The sequence below is a fragment of the Echinococcus granulosus genome (genome assembly GCF_000524195.1).
Source record: "Echinococcus granulosus chromosome Unknown EG_S00017, whole genome shotgun sequence".
Taxonomy (NCBI): domain Eukaryota; kingdom Metazoa; phylum Platyhelminthes; class Cestoda; order Cyclophyllidea; family Taeniidae; genus Echinococcus; species Echinococcus granulosus.
In genome coordinates, this window is record NW_020170397.1 from 124,003 (window position 1) to 142,930 (window position 18,928).

Genomic DNA, 18,928 nt, shown 5'->3' on the forward strand with positions numbered 1-18,928 from the left:
CCCTCCTCTCAGAAGGGGGACAGGTACAGACGCAATGAAGGCGACGAGATGCATCACTGGATTTTGAAATCAACTAAATTTTTCCCCCAAGGAAACGGTCATGCGACCACCTCTAACGAGGGGTAGTTGCTGCCGAGGTGGACCAGCCAAGTGGGGTGCAGAAGGTGCGCCTCAAAAGAAGGAAGGAGCGACATGCAAGGCAGGTGGTTGTTTTAGTTAACTACTTGACGAAGCGGATTCCTCAAATTCCAAGTTTTCTTCTAGTCATGCTGAACTTTAATCGGAAGACTTTCTTGTACAAAATCCGAGGCCCTAAAGTTCAGCTCTTAATTTGCGAAACACGAACAAAAGTACCCCAAGTAATCCGGAGTAATCTGATACACCGGAGATAAATAAACACATTTGGGAAGCTTCTCCATTACCTCTTTTCCTAAGCCAAAAAATAAGGAGTTTTTTTGGGGCGAAATCCCTTAAGCCCTTTCCGTTGGTTGGACATTTTAATTGGTCACCCCAGGAAGTGATACGTCTAAATAAACCGCGGTAGAAAGAGCGTAAAACAAAAGTTCGTTTCGGCTTTTTTACAAAAAAACAAAACTATTTTAGCAACGAAATGTCAATCTCTTTTGCAAGTCGTGTTAGAGGTTATTATCATGGGAGAAAAGTGTGAGATTTTGCCGATTTAGATTATCTAAATCTATCATCCAAAGAACTAAAATGTTTTTTTCTTCTTTAAGAGATAAATGTGCATTATTTACAAATAAACCTGTGGGGAACTGACGCTACTGTTAATGTGCAACCAAATTTGCAAGGTCTACCCATGAGATTATTACTAAACAAGGTATAATATATTGCATAGAAATGCATAAAAATTATTGAAGAAAACACAGAGTATTCGCAATTTTAATGCCAGATACATTAAAACCCCGTGAAAAGGCATTTTCTCTCTAAAAAAGCATTGTGGAATGCCTCAACGTTTGCTTTCAATGGTCATTTAACTACGCTAACTCATAAATTATGCTTCTGCTCGGAGCCAATTCGACCCTTCGAGCACGTCCACAGCCTCTCAGTCCTTCTATAAGTAATCAACTAGCCTTTCTCTGTACTTGCATGGTGTATTACAGTGTTAGGAAGGACTCTGAAAGCTTCAATCGTGGTAGATAAAATTTTAGACAAATAAACCGACTAAAATGGAGTGAATGGGGATGGAAATGGGTTCAACCACGTGGTACCACTATAATGCGGCAATAAATGTGAAGTAGAAGTAGCATTTACGATAGAAGGAGAGCGTTAGTTGTGCCTGTGTATGTGTCTGTAATTACTTCTGTCAGTAATGCTTAATGCGTGATGAAACAATTTGTGGTTCACTTCATCACCCGTCATTTTTAAATTTTATACTCACCCACTTATGATCACAAATGGCTTTGCTGAGGGCATAAATACATCATTGGATATTCCTAGGTTGTGCCACTCACTTTTAAGGTAGAAATCACTCCGGAAACTATGATTTGAATGCGTGATTGTGTATGGATGAGTACGAAGCACCGCAGGTGCAATTTTCAACTGGTGATTGTCCATTTCGTTGAGTCTAAACTGCAAGTGAGGTGGTGCGCATGACAAAAGTTGCCTTCATGAATAGCATAGGCTAGTCAGGCAGTGAAATTAATACCCTTTTTGTTTTTACATGGCAGTGCAGCACCTCAAAGCATTAAGATGGCTCCTGATGGGAGCAGTACTTTTCTTAGGACAGACAAGAGGGTGGGTTGGGGTTAGGAGGAGGTAGAGAGAAGAGATATCGCTTTACTATCACCCTTTTCATTCCTCCACCTTCTGCTCTACACTATCCAATTGCCGAAAATTATGACAGACAGTTACGTGACAGAAACAGAGGTGTCCAGGCGAATGGGCGTGATTGTTACCTTCCATGGACAAGGTAAAAGTCAGCTGCTTTGTGCTAAATGATGACATATTACAGTGGTGAATACCTCAACGAGGCTTTAAGAGGCTTCTCATTGTCCGTAAAAAAGAAAATGCATCTTTCTTGACAAGTCTGAAAATAAACTAACGAGTTTTGATGTTGAAAAAGAGATACCCCCTCCCCCCCCGCCCCCCATCCTTACAGCCTCATGAATGGTGGAATCGGAAGTCTGTAAAGATTGAGTTACGAATTAGCTGTCGGTATTTAAGTCTCTTCAAGGGATGGGTTGAGAGGGAAAGGGGAGCAAATGAAGGCGACGTGTCATGATGGAAGGTGCAGGAAAGACTACACGGCGAATGGGCAATGCACTAGCGCCCCAAAGGATTGGTAAAATGGGCACCTGCTTGTTTTCGGCACAACACAAAATTTATAAACCTATCAGCAAAATCCTATGTAAAAGTCAAATTTAAAGAGATATATTCAAAGTTTAAGATGCAAAAAAGTGGGCTTTTGCAGTGATTGCTGGCACAAATAAGACCTGTGATTAATAGAAATCCTTAAGCAGGCTACCTCTCATAGATAAGCGATGGATTTCCCACAATTTTGTAACCAAATGTGCTGGCAGTTACACTTCTGAGGCATTTCAACTGCTAGAATAAGTATTTTACTCTCTCCCTCTCCTTGCTTCATCCATGCTTACACGAGTGCTTCTACCCTGACGCTCCGAGCGGCCACAAACTGGTGGCAGGAGGCTAGGCATCGCCATTAGTGTAGACGACTGCTCCTCCTCAGTGGCAATAGGCGGTCTTAATGTTGCAGGTAACATTCCAGCAGAACTACCGAAAAGTCTTCTTCGACTGACCGGTGCTGTGGCTGCTGCTTCAGGATGTCGCCGAGCTCTTCGTCGAAGCGTCAAATCTTGCAGTACTGTGTTTTGGAGCGGTCCGTAGTCAACTACGCTGGGACACTCAAAAACGGAGTGTCTAGCAACTGGTACTGCTCTCTCGCGTCTTAATTGAGTTCTGCGTCTTGGTAAACTTGCTGTTGGCTGTTTTAAGCTTGAAGAACACAGATTGTTGAAGTAGGCCTCTGGAGCACTCATTTGCATGCATGGAGGTAGAAGGTCATGCGACGATGATGGTAGAGCTGGCAGTCCGTAGCAGGGCTGTGGTCGATGAATTTTACGACCGTCAATCCTTCCAACAGTTGGTTTAACAACTGCAATTGGTGGAATGGGGGAGATACTAGTGGTCGTTTCCTCCACAGCGTCTTCCATCACACCAGCATCGACTTCATCATCATTGCTGTTGCTATCTGGAAGGAAGGTTGAAACTCTTCGAGTAGTAGGAGCTTCACTGGAACATCTTTGATGTCGGCGGTGCTGAAGTGTCGCCTCCTGTACTGACGTATAGACGGTATAGGGTAGTGGAGGGTTTTCAGGGAAGGCATTCCATGAACGACGCTTGAACCGGGGCTCCAGAGGTTCTGCAGGAGTTGCATGGAGGGAGTAGAAGTTGGGGTACAGCCGGTCCATAACACGGACTGCTGTGCAGTGCTGTGCTGTGCTGCAGCACTGTTACAACATTTTCGATTAGGCGCGTACACACGCACGCACGCACGCACAGGGGAGAGTGAATTCTCATTGGCAGGTAGGTAGTGATGCCTTTGAATGAGTAATTAGGCACACATACATACACACCCTACACGCAAAGGCATACGTGCGCACACACGAACGCAAATGAAGGTAATCATGGCACGGTGTGAACAAGGGACTAATTGAACAAGCGACTGGTGTGAAAATCCCAGTAATTAAGTTTTTTTATTAACTGGCCTGAAATGAACACGCATTCGATCATGGGGGAGGTCGCTTGCCATGACATTTTGTTATACTCTGGAGAAAATGTATTTGGTCTGCTGATATTCCCGCTTGGCTGTATGGCTCTTTGGCCACTCCTACGGCCCCAACCCCTCTGTACGCCAAGACTAGGCCCTTCTTAGTAAACGAGAGGATTTATCACGAACTCAGGAGGGACTGGGGGCGCTGTTTTGTTTGCTCGGCGACAAGTCCATACACCACAGTTAAGCAAGTCTGTCAAAAGGACATTGCCTGTTGACGGCATTCAGCCTTCACCCCTCCCTCGAAGGTGGCACGATATTAAGGCATTTCGATCAGACCTACAGCACATACTACCACAGGTAAGTAGGATGCGTTAGATCACCCTTGATCCTGCCTCAAGGCTAAATACATTTTGAAGGATTGCTGAAAACAGCGTTACTCAATCCATCACCGACCTGGGCTTTCATCCGGCAGCGCAGCTTATAGTTCCTCAAATCAAATTTGGACTATTTACAATAAGAAGTGACAATTTTTGGCATACGTTTCATTGTTTACTAGGATCTTACCATTATTAATTATGTATTTACACTTTTTTATTTAGGAAATTTTACTAAGTGGATGAACTTAATCATGAAGCATCGGGAGCGATTAGAAACGAACTTCGTCTAAATGCGGTGCAATAAAGGCCACAGACAAAGAACGAAGTATCCTTTTTCCCCATTTACGCAAAAAGCTGCACAAATGTGGGTCCAGACAGCTGGCTGATGTCAACTACTGGACAACCGACCGCGTCTAGTCTGCAACTGATTCTATTTATTTCAGTAAGGAAGGAAATTCTCTTTGATGTCTGCATTGTAAAAGGGAACAAAGAAAACCACAAGTATTCATGTAAACGCCAATCTTGGACAATAATTCCGCTTAGTCATGCAAAATGAAAAGATAAATTGCAATGACGTTGGCTCAGTGCGAAACGATTCGTGCAGTGTTTATAAAAAATCCGCGGATAAATTTAAACGCATTAATTTTTCAACCAATCGCCAAGCAGCGCAACTCAAGGTCACACTTAGACGTATCAGAGTAGAAGGAGAGGGCTGGATAAATAACGTATTTACAAACTAGCTCCATAAAAATGTGTAAGTGAGAGGCAAAATCCTACGTGATTACACTACACTCCGATAACAGCTGACTCCATGGGGTTAAGAAATGGGGAAAGGAAGTCATTTAAACGAAAACAAATGTTTGTTCCTCCCGTAAAGGGCGAATAATTTAGAAAGGTAGCCAGCACACTTACATTTAACTCTAACTGCGATGTCAATGTGGTGACTTTTAGCCTTGCAGTTTCTAATTCCCTACGGAGGTGGCATATTTCGGCCTAAAAGAAAAAAAACATATTAGACGAGTAGTAATTAAAATTTTAAATAGCAAACATCTTAAAAAAGAGCAAATTTAACTCTAGGTATGAATAGAAATATTTAAAAAGCATACCTCAGAATCAGTTTCATCATCCTTAACAGGCAAAAATGTTACTTATATAATGTCAGTAGCATGTCAATAATTGTCAAAATACGGCCATGAACTTACCGAATGTTTCAAATCTGTACAACCGAGAATTGAATATGGAGATTTAACTAAAGCGTAGATTGACATCCAATTATTGCATTAAAAAAATTAAGGACGTTTGGCCGTATTCAGAGAAAACTCACCTTCTCCGTGATCAGTGTGTGATCGTGGGGGATCGTAGGGAAGTTTGAGGAAACCCAAAGGACCATAAATCCTTTCTGTTGGCACCTCCTCCCTTCCGTCAGCTCGAGCTCGCAGTTGAGCTAATGTAGAAGGGGATTCTCTGGTGGTCGCTTTCATAGCTCTATGAAAAGGGCGATTAGGAAGGCTGTTGGACCAGGCATCAGGGGTGAAGAGGTTTGATTCGGAGGAGTAGAGTGTTGGTGGAATGCCCAAACTCTTCGTAGGCTGATCTGAAATTTTTTTTTCATATAGGCTATTTATTTGTGATGTGACGAATAAACCACCCTTTTGTCATCTCTGTTACTAGGGTCATTAAAGTCAAACCTGGACTGTCGAAATTACAATATTCATCGCTTAAATTTATGTAAAGATTTGCGTGTTTAAATATAGTGCAACAAAATCAGTATTCTTTGGCATTCATTCATTCTACATATATGTGTTCTTCCTTCCTTTTGTTTAATTTCTATTTTTAAAAAGACTAAATTGCTTTCACTCTTCGTAAATGATCTGGTCGCCTTAATTGACCCTCCGAAGACGGCATATATGGTAATGGATTGACTGCGTGCCCTTCAAAAAGCAACTAGAAGGAAGCACTTATTCCAGAGGCCCAAATTATTCCTTTATAGAAGAATATGAAGACCGCGGGTTGATATTTTGGAAGACATAACCATTGTAATGGAATGAGGCCTTCAAGTCTCTTGCAAATCGACCTTTACAACGGTATCGTAGAACAAACTAATAAAAACTCCAAGTTTTCATAATTGATTGCATAACTTGCTTACTCAGATCCTTTCCGGGCAGACACTCCGATTTGATGCTCTTATCGTCTCCATCGTTGTGATTCGCCGATGTAGATGTCTGTTTGTTGTGTAGATGCGGATCTAGAGAGGCTCTTTGAAGCGCTGTAGTGAGGTAGAAATGACCATTTGAGGTTGACATTCCAGGAAGCGTGGGTGACAGTCGACCTGACCAGGTGCCTGGATTCACATCTTCCAATTGTGATACTGCTCGGTTGATTTCCCTGCTGCCTAGTGGACTCCCTTCTCCTTCTCCCTCCTCATCGTCTTTTTCCCCATTGACATTTACATACTCATCGTGTCGAGTCTTGGAACTGTTTGGTCTAAAAATAGCACTTAACTGTTTAAAATGATGTAGAGTGTATGATATCTGCTTCCAACTCATTTCCATGTAGCCCTTCTGGGCGTTAATGTATTCTCCTTCGTGTCTTCAGACATGACTCCAGGGACTACAACGGTAAGCAAACTAGGTTGAAATGAACCACAATTTTCGATTTCCTTGGCTTGATACCATGCCTAACCGTCATAGAAAGGATCACTAAATCTGTAAACTGTCGTTGAAGCCACGTTATGCAAGGAGGCAATTGACAAATGGAGTGACAAGTGACATGAGCGATTTGAAAAGCCTCATTACATAGTCGTCTGTAATATGGTTGCTGGAGAAGTGACGCAAGGAAAGGCCATTACCCTCCGACAAGTGCGGTAGCTAACCAGGTATTCAGGTAGACAGATTAGCAAGTGATTCATGGAATTTACGCAATGTAGAGCCCTTGCTGACATGCCTTACTGAATCTTAAGGTGGCCAACGATTCTAAATTGTTTGAAAATAGATACACAATCTTTTAAGGCAAACAGGCTGCTTTGAAGCGCATACAGGTTATGACCTCCATTCGACGTCGAAGACAAAGAGGCAATAGAACTGGATTTTGAAGAAGGTGTAGGTGTGAGGCTCTGAGGAAGGAAATCCGAGGGTCTCTTGAATCGCAGGATGCCTGCATTGAAGGAGAGAGTCGGTGTTGGTAGTTGGCTCACACCCGGATAGTTGGATGGTGGATAGTACTGCATATGCGACTTTGTGAAGAGTGGTGGTGTAATGGCATTATTCATACCGGTTGACTTGCTGATTGGTTGTTGAGGCGAGTTCTGGAATCATCCAAAACACAATGTAACTTTGAATTTCCATTGCCTACGAAAAGTCTTGCCTTAAGTAGACGAATGCTGACATTTAACAATCAAATATGAAGGAGTATATGAATTGGGAAGCATTTTCCTACCGGCTACAGAAATGCTGCCTTAAATAAAAGAGGGTCTGACTTTCTTTGTCCTCTCATCTGTTAACACCATAAATTTTGCACAGCTGGCAATTGATAGCTTGAAATTGTCAGCACCCATACCGGCAATACATTTTAAAAGGTTTGCTTAATTGAGGGTAATTTGTACGTGTACCCTAAGTTCTGACTGGCCCTGCAACAGGAAAACATCCAACGCTGGCCACGAAATGCTGGCGCTGTTTTCGGCAACTCTCGGTACAACAGATCCTCTAATGCGAGATACACAAATATTCACCTCCCGCATTGAGGTCAATTGGACTTGTCCACTACGAATGCAACTGTCGGGTGGGCATTGTCCACTTCTTCAAAGTCAAACAGCACTTGCGGTGCTTCTCGGATGGGTGCATGACAAAAAGTTTCCTCCATAAAATCACCATGACGAGTCAAGAGGCGGAATAATCGCTTTTTTTTATTTTTCCAGGGTAATGCAATGCTTCATAGTTTAAAATTGTCATTGATAAGGTCTGAACTTCAGTAGGACAGGAAGGAGGGTAGATGGAAGGAAGGTGGGGAGGAGGTAGCAAAAAAAGTTTTTTTTTTCAGTTTTATCCTCCACATTTCTCTATCATTTTTTCCTTTAGTTAAAAATCATCAATCACAAGATAGGCGGTGAAGTAGAACAGACCGTTGGTAAAGTAGAAACTGGAATACGAGTGCCACTTTTGATTAAATATTTCTGAAGACAAATTCTTTTATTAAAGTCTGTCGGGTTCTTAAAACAGAATAAGCAATGCAAATATTCTTATTTCCGACCCCTATGACCAGGCTGGGTTTACGCCGTAAGCTTACACGACCAACGGCTGATGGCTGGAGACTTGGTGATAGAAGCACCACTGGCCAATCGGAGGAGTGGAACGCGAGGGCGTATTTCGAGATGTTTTATCACAATCAAGAATGTTTCCAGAAAATCGGAACACAAATGTTTGTCTGGGGCTGTGGACAGCCTCAGCGGTCTGCCACTGCAAATCCGTTCTATTTACCTAAAGGGAAATTGCTTCACCACACGAAGTGCACATTTCGGTGGAGAGGAATTTGCAGTTCCGACACACACCTTCTAGCCATAACAGCCAGTGTAAATGGAAGGGTGTCCTCGCTAATTGGTGCCATTCGGGAAACAATTTTACCGATTTAATTTTGAAAAACGAAAAGCATTGCCGTTAAATGTCATGACCCATTCAAGCGACACCTTAGTGTCACCTGACCTGTTGAATCTTTTGAAGTACACACCAAGCTTCCGACAGTATGGGCTTTAATTCTCTGTGACAATAAACAGGTTCCCACATTGTTTTAAATTTTGTTTCTAAGACATTATAAAAAGGCGTATTGTGATATAGTAATTATAACTAGTCAGCCATAGCAAGCACAGATGGAAAGGATTAGTGCGAAATTCGCCTAGGGTTCTATCACCAAGGACGTGACCTTACCTGATAGAAGATAGTTACCTCCGGGCCCGTAAAACAATGCTGCCTACATGCCTACCTGGGTGCATGACCATAAAAAGAACAAGTCTTTCCTCCTCGGGCGGTAATAGCTCCTTTGGTTAGCAAATAACAAAAGCTGTGCGTGCATTAAATAAGCAGAGGTTAAAGATGTCAAAATTCTAGTACCAAATTGGCATTTTGAAGGACAGTCGATGTCCATGGGTCTAGACCAATGGAAAAAGGCCCAGTGCAGACAGATAATTAATGAATAAGGGTAAAGGTCATTTTGACAGGAATCTAACAAGTCCAAGATGACAAAGTGTCAATGCAAAATCGGCATTGAAGTCAAGCATCTTAGCCATATCCACTCGGATAAAAGGCTCCTCATCTGTCTTTGGCAGAAAAAAGGTGACACCTGTCATCTACGGTGATTGTCAAGGTGTGAAACTAAGATCCAATCAGTTCTAGAATACCATTACACAAAGGAGTTCAGGACCTCGATATGTGTTCCCGTCATGTTAATGAATTAAGTAACTCCACGTTCTCAAAGAAGATTACAGACTATCGTGATTTTTGGTGGCCAAAATGGAAGAATCTGAAGGCAGAGGATTAAACGTCCCACCTTCTTGGGCTACTGAAACATAAACAGCTAAAAACTTCCAGGCAGCTAGACGAGTCAGCTCCGTGTGTTTAAAAGAAAAGAGGAGCAAGGTATGCAGAGAGTTCCATCCATTCTCAATGCGACTACAGCGACCCACAACATGCTCAGCACCGTAACCGACTCTGCTCAGGTGATATGGTAAAAGGGTCGGAGTGCTAATAGAAGTGGCAGTTCAAATGTATCACCTGAAGATAAACAGGCCTTAGATCTAGAACTCACAAAACGGTATAACAATTGTAATGCATGCAGAACAAGGCATTCTCTTTTGAACTGTCTGCTCCAAAGTTCTAAAATCAAAGAGGTTGGTGGTTGTATTTGTAATATCTCTAAAAAATTTAATTTCTAGTGTTTCATCCATCTACATTCCGTGAATTCCTAATTGCTGACACCGAGAGCAGCGATACTTTTACTCCCGTTTATGTTGTCATACGCTCTCAACCTGCTGTAAAGAGAAAATGCTTCTATGAATGGTACCACAGGACACTCACCAGCTATTCTAACTTCCTGCAACGTCCTTCTTGTTGATCCCTATCTCAAGCCTTGTAGATTTTACTGGTCGCGGTCCTTTGATTAATGGTTTGAAGGATATCTCTGTAGCTACACTGATTACTATCCAATTTTTTCAAAATACGGAAAGTCTGCCTCGATAGACTGAGATAAGTACCTCTGAATACCTCCCTGGATAGCCCCTGCATTCACTCAGATTCCCAGAAACTGTGCTCTGCGTTTGAATGAGGTCTCTTCAAACCACTTCAGTAATCTTAAATAAACGCTGTAGTCAATGATTTTTAAGACCTGACAACGTATACATGGCAATTACTGTGGTTTCTTCTTAGGCAAATACTACGTACAATTTATTCTCGACTGATCCTCACGCTTTTCAGGGACACATTTCGCCTTTGCGGATTTTACCATTTCAAGAAGGGGAATCACGCAGTTGCTTGCAGTCGGTGGATTACATTTCAGGGTTAAAATGGACAGCGTCTAGTGAAGGTTATTGGATGAAATTGGAATGCAACGTAGACAACTCCCTAATGCAGCCCTCCGAAACTAGAAGGGCTAGTAACAATACATTTGGGAGAAGGATTTTTACTGGTCTGGATTCATCAGTTCTGTATACGGTATAAAAAGACAATCTCTGAACATTAAAAAGGCCTGTTACCAAAAAAAAATAGGCACTCAAATTTGCTAACTTGTGCATTTGAATGACGGCTTCGTCTGTTGAAGCCATGTTAGTCAATTTTGGAACTATGTGATCACTCCTAGCTCTGACGTTTGCAAATTTCAAACCAACTGAGGAAGACGAAACACCGTGTGAAACACAGCAGCTGGGAAGGGCCGCATGAAAACAAGAAGACCTCCTATTCTGGGGACCAAAGAATCGGTAACCACTACTGACACTCTGGCTGGAGTTGAATGTATCACGAGGCGGCTTCAGTCACGTTTAGCGTCAGCAATGAAACAAACCGTTCCCATTTACATCAAATAAGGAGTTGTGAGAAAGAATTCTATTAAACAATTTGGTAGGAAAAAGGTAACATACTACCTAATTATTCTTTACATCTTTCACCAAGTACACAAGCGCCACCTTTGCATTCCTTGGTGATTGACGACCTGTGATTAGAAATGCTTTGATTGTTGTTGATTTAAGCAACTACTAAGAAGAGGTTTTTAGAGGTAAGGCAATATCTCATACCACAACATTTAATCCATTAGAATACCAGCACTTTGGTTAAAATGTGAGCTAGCGGATAAAAGAAACACTGCCTCATCTTCCTCCTGCCTACTTCTCCAATTCTTACCCCTCTAGGTGCTGCTTATAACTCTTACCTGGCATCAGACTGTCAGATGAAAAAAGGGAAAATACAACTTAAAAAATAAAAGTGAGGTAGATAGAACCAGATAGCTGCCTCTGGAGACAAATCACGTTTCCCAATTCATACCTTAGTTGAAAAGTGGGGCGATTATATGCTGATTTCTAATGGTGCATTCAAACAAAAAGTTTCAGGCTTTTCCTTTGCTGTCGATCAATTTAACCGAACCATAGGAGTAAAATATTTAAAGCAGGTCAAAGTTTTCGTTTCTGTTTCAATTTGTAGCTCAGACAGGAATACAAATTTCCTGAATTATGCAGCTAGCAATACCAAAGCACGATAGTAGTTTGTCATGTCCTTCAATAAATTTTCTTCTTTGAGCACACCAACAATGTTAGTATAGCAAAATGGATTTAAGCATGCACTTTGACACGTTTACTACTACAGTCACGTACAAATATCGTCTCCGTTTTCCCGTGTTAGTTCAACGTTACGAGTGTGCAGCATTTGAATGCTGCTTTGACGAGTATTACTCAATAAAATTCTTGTGGTTTATAAAGATAAAACAAATGCGGGATGACAAGTGACAAATAAAATTTGTCAGAATAAATTACAGCGTTTCGTTGTTTTTTTCGGACCATCCAAAATGATGCTGTCTATTTCATTAGGAGATATGACACAACACCACTCTCGCATTGGGAGAGTCCTGCAGTCATTCATTTCTTTATTCACCGAAGGTTTTAGTTTCCATCCCTGTAGCATGGTGATTTGACAACAGACCAACCGCCCTTGGGTACGCTCCCCAATAGTTGCTATATGGAAACATTTAGTTTTACATCTTTAAAGAGGACATGTGCGCTACTGCATTAAATAATTTAAAGCTATCAGCAATTTTTCTTTAGATTTATACAAAACATTTTGATGACTGACTCAAATAAAGCCATTCATTTAAAAAAAAACAATCGTGATTGTTGTGTGTGTCAAAAAAGTGAAAATAACTCACTTCAGCACTAATTTCTCGAAGGGGTCTTGATCCACCAAGATCCACCAGGGAACGCATCTGAATGGACGCGGGCTGAGGGAGGGAAGAGGGATGTTTCACTAAAACCCCTCCAGGTCGGCTCATAGGAAGCATCGGAGGATTGGTGCCGGGGGAGCCTGTTTATTGGGAAATGTGGAATTAGTTTCCACTGTGTCACAGCATTGTGGGTCACACGAAAACAGGGCTTGACACATTTCGTCCAGCGATCACAAGCAACCAACAGGGTATTCATGACAGTGATTCATTAAGAAAGATGAGTCCCGACCACTCCACAAGCACCAAATTAACAGAATAATTTGTTTAAGTGACCATTGACGAAACTTCAAACTTCGACTTTCCAAGTGATATTCCTTTGGTAAATTTGGCATTTCTCATGCACCCATTCAACGTGCGATTAAGCTTGAGCAGAATAAATTCAAAGTTCACCTATGTTCCATTGAGCGACATTTTCATCAACTATAAGGTGAATTATACTGTACTGTATTGCACTCTGGCAGAAAAAAAAAATGATTTTAGCCTAAAATTGGGTATTTTAAGTTACCAGCTTAGGATTCTTAAAGGTCTAATGAACTAAGCTGCCAGGTAATTTCACAAAAAGATGGTCAAGCCATGCATTGAAACTGGTTTAAAAATAGGTGAGCCTACCAAGGGAGGAAGTAGGTGCTTTGGAAGGCAGATTTTTCTGGTTTTTAATCGGCTGTGGCGAACGAATTGATCGGGTTGGCAGGGAAGAGGCAGCCACTTCACCACTCTTAGGTTGTGGCGAATCTGACAGACGATTTCTTGCAAATTAAAACGCAAAAATGACAAAAGTTCTACGAAAAACATTAAAATATGGTTGCAGTTGGCTGGAGCATTTCTATTGGCTGAGAGGCAGCCAATCGCTTTATAAGGGCCAGTATGCTAAACGTAGGCATGTCCGCAAATTTACGGGAAAATTTATTTTGTACTTATTTAAACCAAGTAAAAAGAATATTTAAGACCCACTTTGTTCGATTCTGACGGAAGACAGGTAGGCGACTCTTGGCGTCTATAGGCTTTTTCAAGGCCTGGGGGTCACTCAGGGGTCGTGAGTGGTGCTGAACATGGCTCTGCACGGAGCTGGGTGGAGTGACGTAACGCCTGTCACTATCTGGGCTGTCCAGACTTGTGGAATTCAGAGGCGAATCTTCGGACTTTTGTGGGATTCCGGAGTGAACAATTTGATTCGGTTGCGATTGGCGCTCCCGAAGTTTTTGTTTAAACTTTGAGAGGTTAAAGAACAACCCGAGAATACACTTTAAGCGACCGCTGAGTATGCCTGAAATGAAGCATTTCCTAGGTGTGAGGTGATTCTCCCGGTGTCAAATCCGTACTCATTTAAAGGATTATTTAGTTTAGGAAAGGGTAGGCAGAATTGTGCTAAAATAAAATAATAATATTATTCTCAAATACAAACCTCCTCGGAGAGATATTTTTTTGTTTTCGATACTTCAAGTCTGTTTTTAAATAGTTACAAAAAGATGATGATATCGTGTTTTCATACCTTATTATGCAGGCTACAATAAAACAACCAAATGTGCAGATAGATTGTATCGGAGTGGATTATTACCTGTTCGTGGGAGTTCAAAGTAATTCGACAAAATAAGATAGCAAGTACTGCTAAATGGCGTGTTTAATTTAACCACTTTCGCCTGTACGCCCACCTTCGTGTCCAGTTGCGTGAGCTTGCCAATGTATATTTACTCAGCAGTAAAAAGTGGGTTCTGTAAATAAATAAAGCTGTAAAGTTTTAGCAAACTTGAAAGGAATATGTACCACTATGAAATTTGGCCCCACTTTTTGCAATTCATGACTTTGCTGCTGAAAAATAAATAGACAAACAAATTTTCTGTGCTAGAATTTAGTTTGTCTGCGGCAACAGGATGAGCGATCAGCCAAAGTGTGTACGGTGAGAAAAGAACTGATACTCTAGTTTTAAAGGTGCGTAAAATTATGCGCCTTTTGAAAAGGCGGCGATTAGTCTTTCAATTTTTTTGTAGAAATTTTGAGATTTGCTGATATGAGGGTTCGTCCACCACAAAACCAGCATTTCGTTTAGCCGCATTTGACGCCGCTTACTCCTGAGCCTTCACAGGCGCCACCTTCGTTCCATGGCATGGCTTCCATACCATATGTCGCATTTTCAGTTTGCCGGAATGAGGTGAGAAAATCGACGCGTCACGTATATGTGACGGTTGCACTAGATGTGTTCTTAAATTTTACCATTTATTAAAAATGTGTGGGTAACTAGCACTCTGGTTGCGCTTATAAAAAAGCACTTTTGACTACTTACCATTAACTGATACATCGTGTACGTCAACTCCGATGTCCTCCAGAACCTTTAAACAAGCCACGATGATATCGCGCTAAAGCAAAGGCGAGATAAGCAATGCATCATTTGACGAATTTAAATTGAGTACATTTTTAGACAAAAAGTAAGTTGTGGAAGCAATCATATCATCTAATTTTGGGCTGACGGTGCCCAATTTACTTCAGGCGCTTTCTTCTGCCCTTGCCACAATAGAAACGAGGCGGCTTTTTTAACCTCTTAGCAACATTAGTCTTCGCAAACAAATCCAAAAAGACGGTCATAACAAATGACCGTCGCCTCAGTGACTAGTTACATTTCAAAGTTTTATTTTGGAAGCCACTTTCTTCTTTCTTTCATTGAAGGTCAGCCCAAATGGCGTTTATTTAATTATTGCTGGAGGTAACTCCACGGCTTGAGTGAATGCTGGTGGACAGACGACGCGATTTGACGGCATTTGCGTGGGTGATAAATGCAGGTTGGCGTATATCATCCACGGAGGTGTTGGTTTTTCACTTCTTGGCGAACCCCATCAGACTAGCCGTGAGTTTGCAGGGTATTTAGTTCCCACTACCGCCGAAGCCACTCCTGCCATATTTTATGGTGGTGTCTCTTGCCTCATTCTCAATTTATGCACATCTATACGTATATACCTGTTTATTTTGTCGTCAGCGTTTTACTACCACCACCGCTACCACTTAGTTGCTGGCGACAAAGTGGTGTGAGGATTACCCAACCCTTTTAATCTTGGATTAAGTTATCATGTCCCTTGGACTTAGTCTAGACATCCCACCCAACCGCCTGCCCTTTTAAGGTAGGAGTTGGTGGTTAAGAGGAAAATTCTAGAACACAGTGGTATTACCAAATGCGCTAAAAACCTGTTTTATTTTTACGTGTAACTACGCAGGCTCCTTTGTGTGCCAACTTTCCGCCTTAAACCCAGAGGCGTAACACACCCTCCAGGCAGTTGCGAGGGCATCGTGTAGTGGCTTTGGGGAGAAATTGGACGCTACATTAGCGACAGAACGGATTCCTTCACCTCGCAAGGGTTTTCAAAGTCAAGTCCCCTCTAAGCAATCACTTTGCAGGGGATTAGCTAGCCGACGAATATTTTTTTTTCGCTTCTAGGGGAGCATATCTACGACATCCGCCCCTCGTTGGTGAAGACGATATGATTGACTACTGGCGAAGCATGAAGAACACTCCTGGCTTGAATTCTGACTTTATGCATTAAAATAATTGAAATTTAGGAAAAGAGTGGATAAAATTTACTCACGGATTAGGTTTTTTTATTCAAAGCGGTGGGAGGGGAGAAATAAGAGTGACATTTAAAAATTCCGCCGTCCGCTTTGACCTCTGTTAAAATTAATGTATGTTTACGATGAGTCACATAGTGGATCGTCATGCATTTCTATCACACATATCGTAAATTTTGAAATTCTCTTTGTTTTAGTTAACTTGTCAGGTCTTGGGATAGAGTTTAACTAAAAAAGTTGCGCCGATTTTTGTGAATCTAACGTTCTGCTTCCCATAAGATGAGGCAGAACGACTGGACAGTGTCGTCGTGTATTGGGATGCACCACCCAAAAATGTTTTGAGGGATAAAACCGCGCAACGGTATTACGCCACACTCAGAAAGATCCACCGTTCCCCATAACGGAAACAGGTGTGGGGCCAACGTCACGGAAATTCGTGATTACCGTGTCAAGACCAAGTAGCAGAAAGTAATTTGGAATTCTTCTATGTAACGAAAAAGTGGCGATCTTTTTTGTTTGACATTCTAGTAGGGATGTCATTGGTTATACCCAAACGGTCAACCCACTGCATAATCCACACTTCAAAGACACGCACTGCCACATCCTGTTGGAAGAATATGAATGTTGTGTGTAGCCATAATAGTAGCAACAGCCGAGCTCTGTCTCCTTGGCGCATTCACCCAAGGGAGGTGCGAGATTTCCTTCCAGAAACATCAGAGTCAATGGAAAAAGTCCTGTCATGGCAAGACGACGAATGACCGCATGATCAGTATCGCTAAGCCTATCCATGCAAAAATTTGAACTGCCCCCTAGTCCGCATGGACTTTTAGACAGTAGACAATCTTATGATTCCATGCGAGGTAGAATAGACAGTTGGTAAATAAATGTGTGACAGCAGCGGTGGTGATTAGGGCTGTGGTGCTGCCCCGAAGGGACAAAGCGCATTGGGGAGGCAAAGTTTTCCGACTGCTAAATATTCTGCCTTTTGGAGGTACTATAATTATCCCAGTAGCCATACGGGTCCTTTATTTTCCACTTTTAATATTTACTTTGGGTTTCTTTCCATTTTTCCACCTTTTTATCCATCAAATCACAAATTTCAGGAAAAAATAATTAATCTCGACCTTTTGTCAGCTTAACTCGTAAAATTTTTTAGCAGAAAAGGTCAAACTTTTGTTATCAAGAGTTTTTTTCAGAAAAAATTCTTTTTTAAAATATGTTTAAACTACTTAGATATATTACTCAAATAGAACTACTTAAATGAAGAGATTTCAGTAGGTAAAAACTGGACTCACTGAACTTTTATTTGAATCCTTAAGTATGACATGCTCGTTGACTAAAAAAGAAAAGAAGTTCGTTATGTAGCGACAGTTTGTACTTCCAATTGACAGTATAACATTGCCAGCTCCTCCGTGCATCAATGATGGACCGTCTTCCATACTGACATGGCTATCCGATGCACAAGGACAACCACTATGACATTCATGACCGATTAGCAAACCCTTGGAGAAGGGCTTTACTGTCGAACCCCTCTGGCATTTCGAGGTTCACTTCACCCGAACATTCTACGGGAACGTGGGCAGTCGACAAGTGAGTTGACATCAGATGACCCGGAGATGGCCATCTTACGGCTGTCACGATTTGACTGTTTGAAGTTAAGTAAATTACACGAAGGAATACCAGTCCTTTTATGTTTCCAATAACCGAATCGCACGCAACCCTGGCAGGGAGCTGGACCACATTGAGATGCGTACAAAGCGGCCAGGAATAATTAAATGCCAAACAGCAGCTCCATAGGGCCACTTCAAAGCCTGTCCTTCATGAAAAGCTAAATGTTGTGCAAACGGAGACTGATGTGTTAGGTGACCACGTTGTGGAGCGTCGTCAGTATTGAGCAGAGGGGAACTGGTAAATACCTCTTCTCCAGCATGGGTAACAAAGCCAAAGAATAAATGTTCACTGATGTTGCAATAAACTGACTTCTGGTTTTCATGACAATATAATGACGACTCTTGATCGCTTTTTTAGTTATAAGGAAGTGACCAGGGGGAGCGCAGGCAAAGGTCTTTAGTGGGAAAAGGGAAATTGGCAACAGTTAAATATTATGCTTAGAAGATCAGGTTCTCCTGCTGCCGGGGAACATACGCATAACCTATCAATCTCTCTATCATTTTTCATATTGGTATGGCTTATTAAAGCTTTGGGGAAGACTCGCAAGTCTATGCGTCACACATATATGACGCCAATTGTCACAAATATGTGACACACATTGCTTATCATTTTAGCTTTTGAGTAGTGACTGAAATGGTCAGTGTCATATCCGGGCAATGAAACAGTTGGTCTGTAGTGGTGCATTCTCATCTGAGTCCGCCCTGGTAGCGCAAGGATTATTTGTTCATGTCTGATCGTATCATGGGACTGCCTTCCTCTGATGAGTCGTTTTACCATTCTGCTTAAGGCCTAGTCACCACCCAAGTAAATTGTATAGCAAAGGAGGACATTTTTATGTTTCTCTGAGTAGATCAAGCTCACATGTAGAACATGTATGATCACTAGGGCCACAGAGTCTTCCCACACGGAGTGGGATGGCGAGGTTTTGGAACAGATCGTACATGTGCAACAGCTGTAACAAGTTTCAGGCATCCAAATGAGGCGAAAGTTGCACAGGTTCCTCGTAATGCAATACCACTATGCCATCCTTGTTCCTGCTCACAATTGACTAAAACCAGTTGCAAAACGACTTGACGATCGTAGGCATCATAGCATCCCCTCTACGTCTACA

General features: G+C 41.8%; 1 protein-coding gene across 1 annotated transcript in view; it reads right to left on the bottom strand. All coding sequences in view use genetic code 11, as the record gives it.

The window, feature by feature from the left end:
• The window catches only part of EGR_03282 (Neuron navigator 3), a gene marked incomplete at both ends in the record, with an annotated part of 21,625 nt that extends 6,916 nt beyond the window's left edge, over positions 1 to 14,709 (bottom strand). Inside the window, 10 exons of the mRNA XM_024492531.1 lie at positions 2,616 to 3,400; positions 5,456 to 5,725; positions 6,278 to 6,615; positions 7,167 to 7,435; positions 7,739 to 7,832; positions 8,413 to 8,603; positions 12,523 to 12,677; positions 13,207 to 13,343; positions 13,549 to 13,805; positions 14,662 to 14,709. Coding sequence (XP_024352932.1) covers positions 2,616 to 3,400; positions 5,456 to 5,725; positions 6,278 to 6,615; positions 7,167 to 7,435; positions 7,739 to 7,832; positions 8,413 to 8,603; positions 12,523 to 12,677; positions 13,207 to 13,343; positions 13,549 to 13,805; positions 14,662 to 14,709 — 2,544 coding nt within the window. The remainder of the gene's footprint in view (positions 1 to 2,615; positions 3,401 to 5,455; positions 5,726 to 6,277; positions 6,616 to 7,166; positions 7,436 to 7,738; positions 7,833 to 8,412; positions 8,604 to 12,522; positions 12,678 to 13,206; positions 13,344 to 13,548; positions 13,806 to 14,661) is intronic.
• Positions 14,710 to 18,928: the final 4,219 nt, after the last annotated feature.